The following is a 6,319-nucleotide window of genomic DNA, read 5'->3' as shown; positions in this document are numbered from 1 at the left end:
AGGACAGGAATGAGCCTCTCCACTTTCTCTGGAGATGAGAAGAGGGTGGGGACAGGAAGAGACACACAACAGCCCTCCTTAGATGTGGGTGTTCTCTTTCCGTCCTCGCCCTGAGCTTGGCTCCGGGTTTGAGTTGGAGGGTTCATGTCCTCTGCTGTCCTCACACAGTTCTTGAAGCTGCCTTGCTTCAAGAGGCTCACATGGCCTTGCTTCAAGAGGCTCACGTGGCTTCTGCCAGGATTCGAAAAACCCCAACCACTAATGGTTCCCACCCAGGATGCTGCCTGGGGTCCCAGGGGCTCTCGTGCAGAAAGGCACGGGGAGAAATCAGACCCAACCTCCTCCCCCTCACCTCCCTCCCCTGCCACCGAGGAAACAGAGGCCTGGAGAGAGGCAGCAATTTGTCCTGAGTTCATTCACCCACTCCATGAGCTGTGTGGCCTCCTCTCCAGGGCTGCAGGTCACCAGGGCCTCTGGTGGCCCATTTAGCCAGAGGCGCACTGTGAGAACCCGCATGGTTCCAGGGGAAGATGGGTGGTGAGCGAGCTGTACACCACATTTCCTGGGAGCCCAGAGTCCACAGCCAGAGCCATCTGTGGAAGGGAGAGGACGGAGTCCAGTCTGCTTTCATGTCCCCTTCTTAGGGGACCCTGCCTTGACTGTACGCTTGTTCCAAAGTGCAACACCCCTGGCTTGGTTTTGCTCTTTGCCGTAAGACTGACTCCACTCTAATAATTTCCATCATTGTGAGTTGTATTTAGTCAGTCCCTGTCCCCGTGAGTGCTATGTGTGAGAGCCTAGAAGGGTGCCTAACAGGAGGGAGTGAAGGAGCCGATTAGTCCATCAGTGGCAGAACAGAGGCTGACGAAGCACTGGGCAGAGACCAGCGAGTGTCTGCCCCAGACCTGCAAATGGCCCAGAATGGGGCATGAAATGAAGTCTGTAAACATGGGAAGAGCCCCTCCCTGCTCAGACCATGGGGCAGCTTGGGGGTCTTCCCTCCACCTCTTTCTTTCTCAAATTGATGGCCTCAGAGAAGAGACCTTGACCCTGTGCTCTTCAGGGAGCCAACCTAGGGAACAGAACGTCCTAGGGTGAGGCTGGGGCTCTAAGGCAGGAGGTCTGGTTGGAATGCCAGCCGACCCAGCTACTGGCTTCCAACTTTGTGGAAGCTACGCACCACTGCCATTTTTTGTAACTATGGTTTGAACTTAGAGCTTCATGCTTGCAAAGCAGGTGCTCTATTGCTTGAGCCACATCTGCAGTCCAAAGAAGCTTTTTTTTTTTTTTGCGGCACTGGGTTTTGAACTCAGGACCTCACACTTACTAGGCAGGTGCTCTACCACTCGAGCCACTCTGCCAGCCCTTACTTTAACCTCTTCTACATGGAGTATACGGGTCACACAAACTTCTAAGAGCCAGCAAGACTAGGCGTTATGTGTGAAGGGCTGGACGCACTGCAAGCACTCGGAAAGCATTGCTGCTGTTACACCATCATCTTTTCGGGACGTTCTTGCTGACCCCATCTTTATACATGAGTGGACAAAAGCACAACCAGATGCAGTCATCAGGAAACAAGGATGCTTGGGTGCTGCTGCCCTCTGCTGCTGAGCACAGGAACTGGCAGGGGCTTTTGGAAGGTGGTGCCCTCCTGGCTGTTCAAAAGGAAGGGGACTCTTGTGTGCATTGGCCAGAGGACAGTTGTCCCAGCAGCCTTCCAGAGAGGTTGTGGCAGGGAAACAGGAGGTGGACTGGCACCTCCTTTTTAGCTCTGCGGGCCCTGTGGGGTGGGGTTGGGGCTCCCACTAAGCAGAGTGATTGTCTGTACACATGTGTACGTGCAGACACAGCTGGAGGAGCCCTGGTGACAGTGAGTCCGGGTCCCAGGGAAGGATGGGAGCTCGGAGGTCGCGCTCACATCCCTCATCACGATGTGAAAGGGGAAAGGGGGCTGGAGGAGAGGGAGGAGCTCTGGCAACAGCAGAAGGAACAAGATCTGAGAACAGCTTGGAAGGGAGCCGAGCCCACGGAGGACACTGCATGAAGTGTGGTCTGTGGGGGTTGGGTGGCCAGAAGAGGGAATGAGTGTGAAGGTCAGGCCATCAATTCTGGAGGTACTCTGCCAGTCTCCGGGTGGCTCCCTGTGCCTAGATGCGGACAAGGACATTTTGGAGTGATGAGAGTGAATTGCACTGATGGGACATTTCGGGGTATATGCAGAAGGGCCTGAGAGTCCGGAAGTGGCCTGGAAGCCTGAGGCACGTCTGGAGGGTTTTCAGTGTGTAGGGGAGAATGGAGTCACACATTGCTTATCTAAGTGGCTGCAGAGGAGAGGGACACTGAGGATACAAAGCCAAGGGTGTCTAAGCCTTTGCGGGTGGCCAGCCAGTTGTGAGGAATGCAGGTGGCTCTGGTGGCTGCAAGCAGGCAGCAGACCCAAATTTGCCCTCCATGGGTTTTGCACTCTTTCCTTTTGAATTTCAAGTGCTTCACAGCCCAGGCACACAAGTTCTCTTACACTACCGCTCCCAGTATTTAATTTGCTCAGCCCCTGGAGGCGCTGCAGCACATGGCAAGTCTGCATGTGGCTTCTGGAAGCCTTTGTGCAGAGCTTGGAGGGACAGAGCTAGTTTGGGTGGATGAATGGGTGCTGGGTGGGTGGGACGGGGCATTGAGGGGCAGAGGGAAGGAGTGGGATTAGAGCTCACCCTTGAGCAGAACAGCTGTGTGAACATGGAGTGTTCACAGAGCTCTGTGTCCCTGCTTGAGAGCAGTACTGAGTCCGTTTCCCTTCTCCATACACATGTCCACACTGTCCCCTCACGTCGGAGACTCAGGAGAGGAATGTCAAGTGCTACTGGGTGCCCACACCTGGTGTTCACCAAGGAGACAAAAGCTCAGGGCTGAAGATCAAGACCAGTATTTTCCACTAAACACAGCTGCAGGGCTCCCACATCTGCATTTCTCCTTCCACATACAACGTGGTTCCAAACACCAAGTGCATGCACGTCTTATTGATAAAGCTCACCTGTGCTGCCCTACCTCACCAGCCTCCTCAATCCTGTGCTGCCCTGCCTCACCAGCCTCCTCAGTGCAGAACACTGTTCTACACTTCCATGAAGACAAAAAGAAAGGACGCCAGGCTTTGTCCTGGTCGTGATGGCTTCACCAGCATTGAGTACATCCTTGTCCTCCTCACAGGAGTCTGGCCCCAGCAGTGGGAGGGGCTGACAGGGCTGCCAGCTCAGGGCCCACAGGTGCCACATCCCACAGGGTTGTGAGAGCTTTGGTAGCATGGGATATGGGCAGGACAGGGGGACCTGGGGCTGGGGAGGCTTATGCTACCTGCAGAGTGGCCCCTGCCCAGCACTCCTGAGTGTCATGGACAGAGGGCAAGTCCCCCATTGCTACAACTCTGCATTTTCAAAAGAAAGAAATCTGGATTTTTTTCTAAATGTGAAAATTTCAAAAATTATAACTGTTGGCAACTAACTAAATCAATTTAAATGTGAGCTAAAAAGAACTTTAACCAAGGTCTCCTGCAGGCAGGGCAGGACTGGGAGCCTCCGAGGGGGTGGGCAATGAAGGTCCAGCTCTCACCTGCTCCTGAGGCAGCTGGCCAGGGCCTCCCCACACTCAGGACCAGGGCTTCCCTGCACCTTGGCCTTTTCTGGGTGGAAAGCAGTGGTCCTCTTGGGAATCAACAGTTGGGGAAATACACAAACTAAACACATCTGACTTCAGTTTAATTAAAAAATAAATACAAACACGCCTGGGACTAGTTTTTAAATGAGAAAGAGCAAAATAAAACAAGAAAGAAATAACAAGATAAAACAAACAGAACCAAAACCTAGAGGGTCTCATTTCCATCTACAGACTAAGAAGAGAGCTGCCCCTGCCAAGCTACCAGGGGATCCTGGGCTCCCCTCTGGGGACTCACTCCAGACCTCAGAATTGGGACATCCTGCCTTGGAGAGGAGCCACAGGCTCCGATGGGCCCTGTTCTGCAACATAAGGCCCTTCCTCTTTGTGCCACTTGGCCATGGTGGCTGGAATCTGGCCTGGGTAGTAGGGACAAATGACAACTATGAGGTGGGCAGAGGCTCTGGGCTTGGGAGGTGACTCAGCTCTGCTCCCAAGATGCAGCTACCTCTCCGAAGCCCTTGGGACCAAGTCCTCTAGGGTAGCTATACTCCCCGAGCCTGGGTTCAGAGAGGCCATGGTAGCCCCAGGGTGCCCAGGACTCAGGAGTGGAGGGACCAAAGCTCTCCCGGCTCCCAGAGCTGCAGGGTGGGATGAGCACAGGTCCCTAGAAGTGTAGCCACTTGTTCCAGTTGACATCGTGGGGGAACACTCGGCCCAGCCGGATGGTGCAGTCCAAAGTGGGCTCATAAAAGACAGTGGAGCTCTCGCTCAGGCTAGGTGTCACCTCCTCTGCCTCCTCTGCCATAGGCCTGGAGAAGAGTGAGACTGCTGCCGGCTTGCTCAGCACACGCTTCCGGATGCAGCCGAGGGACTCAAGGCCCTGAAGACATGGACACAGGTTACGTGAGTACCAACCTCCTGTCTGGGAGGTTGAAGACATAAATGTCTTCAAACATTTATGGCACACATCAGAGCGGCTTCCCAGAGCAGGAGGTTCAGGCAGGAAGGAGGATGGTGTGGGTGGCACTGTGTAGGACTGGGGCCACATGGGAACAGAGATCTCTGAAGGACAGTACAGGAGGAGCTGCCACTGGCCCATGGGCAACCTGGCCTCCAGGGCGTTCTCTGCTTGGATGTGCTCACAAGTTCAAGAACTCTCACACCAAACCTTAAAGTTCCCAGCTTGTCAGGAGCTGGAGCCCCAGGACTCTGGGCTGTGTGAACTCAGGGCAGCCACAGCTGGGGACACATGGGCCCGGCTATCCTAAGGGCTGTGACATGTGATCCTGGTACAGAGCAAGTATCAGGCACAGGAGCCCTAGGACACTACTTCAGCTTGGCAGAAACCTAGGAATGGTGCAGGGTGCTATATAGGACAGCCAGAGGTACCAGAGCCCAGGGTGGGTGTGGATGCAGGAGGCCGAGGGAGGGGCTGAGAGCCAGGCTCCACAGTGCCACAGTGTAGTTTTGCCCCTGCTGGGACTCCTTGCCAGGGCCTCGGAGACAACATGCAGAGCCTTCTATTGAGGGCTAGAGGGAGCCAAAGGTAAGCACTGGGCTCCCTGGGAGCCTGGCTCTCTATGCTGCTCCTTCCCCCATCCCCAGCCCACCCAGCATGTCTACCCCAAGGCATGGGCTCAAACCTGGGCAGGGCCCCACCTGGAGCAGCTCCAGCACAGCAACAGGCTGCAGGACGCCCTGGTAGTACTGCAGCAGGCAGCTCTCGGGAACGCCAGGCCTGCTCATGACATGGTACAGCACTGCCTCCATCATACCCTTGCACACTGGCAAGTTCAGGTGACCGTCCACGCTACGCCATGGGCGGCCGATGAAGCAGATACTCTCACAGTCACTGTGGGACAGATGGTTAGGTGAGGGCTTGGTGGGACAAAGAGGGGTCCTTGGTCACTGGCAGGCTCAGGAACAGGATGCTTAAGGTGGTCACTGCTCTCTGGTCCCCCCCGCTTCCCTATCATCAGGGTGAAGGGGCCCACAGTCTCTGGCTGAGAGAGGCTACACGTGAGGACCTGCTGACATTGCGCCATGAGCCAGGTCATGCTCAACCATTGACCCTGTGTCACTCCACACTAGCAGAAGGATGAGGTCAGAATATTCCCACCGAGCTTGCCGGTGCTGTGTGCAGGCGCATTGCCTCTAGATGAAGCTGCTACTGAGAAGGGCTGGCTGGACGACCAGAGCCTACATGTGTGACAGGCTACCGACTAGCTATTCTCATGGCTCTGGGAGCTGGGACACAAGGTTCAGACTCTGCCAAGGCCAGGGCAATGACACAGCTGTGGGAACCCCCCACTTACCTTTCCCGAGCTGCCTGGGAGGGACCACTGGCCACATGGCTTTCTGTGAGCCCTGAGGGGGAGGCAAAGATGGGAGTGGCTTAGAGGGTGGCAGGCTGCCCATCTCCACCTCCTCACATTCACTTAGGTTCCCGCCAAAGCAAGCAGTGACCCTTAGGATAGTGATAAGCATGGGGTAGGGGGCCAGGAAGGCTGCAGTCAGACACATACAGTGGGCAGATGGAGCTGCAACCTCTCCAGGCCCCCTCATGCCAGGGGAAGCCAGTGAACACCTCACTTCCCACCCTGAAGCCCTGACCATAGGGCAGGCTCTGGGGGAGGCCCTGCCACTGCTGGACAACAGCGAGTGCAGTCTCTGT

The 6,319-nt window shown here is 55.6% G+C and overlaps 1 protein-coding gene across 1 annotated transcript in view; it reads right to left on the bottom strand.

The window, feature by feature from the left end:
- Positions 1-3,729: 3,729 nt before the first annotated feature.
- The window catches only part of Gtf3c1 (general transcription factor IIIC subunit 1), a 67,529-nt gene continuing 64,939 nt past the window's right edge, over positions 3,730-6,319 (bottom strand). Inside the window, exons 35-37 of the mRNA XM_020181987.2 lie at positions 5,961-6,012; positions 5,305-5,497; positions 3,730-4,525 (exon numbers count right to left, since the gene is read on the bottom strand). Coding sequence (XP_020037576.2) covers positions 4,310-4,525; positions 5,305-5,497; positions 5,961-6,012 — 461 coding nt within the window. The 3' untranslated portion in view covers positions 3,730-4,309. The remainder of the gene's footprint in view (positions 4,526-5,304; positions 5,498-5,960; positions 6,013-6,319) is intronic.

The sequence above is a fragment of the Castor canadensis genome, chromosome 17 (genome assembly GCF_047511655.1).
Source record: "Castor canadensis chromosome 17, mCasCan1.hap1v2, whole genome shotgun sequence".
Taxonomy (NCBI): Eukaryota; Metazoa; Chordata; class Mammalia; order Rodentia; family Castoridae; genus Castor; species Castor canadensis.
This window is presented reverse-complemented; position numbering and strand designations above follow the sequence as displayed.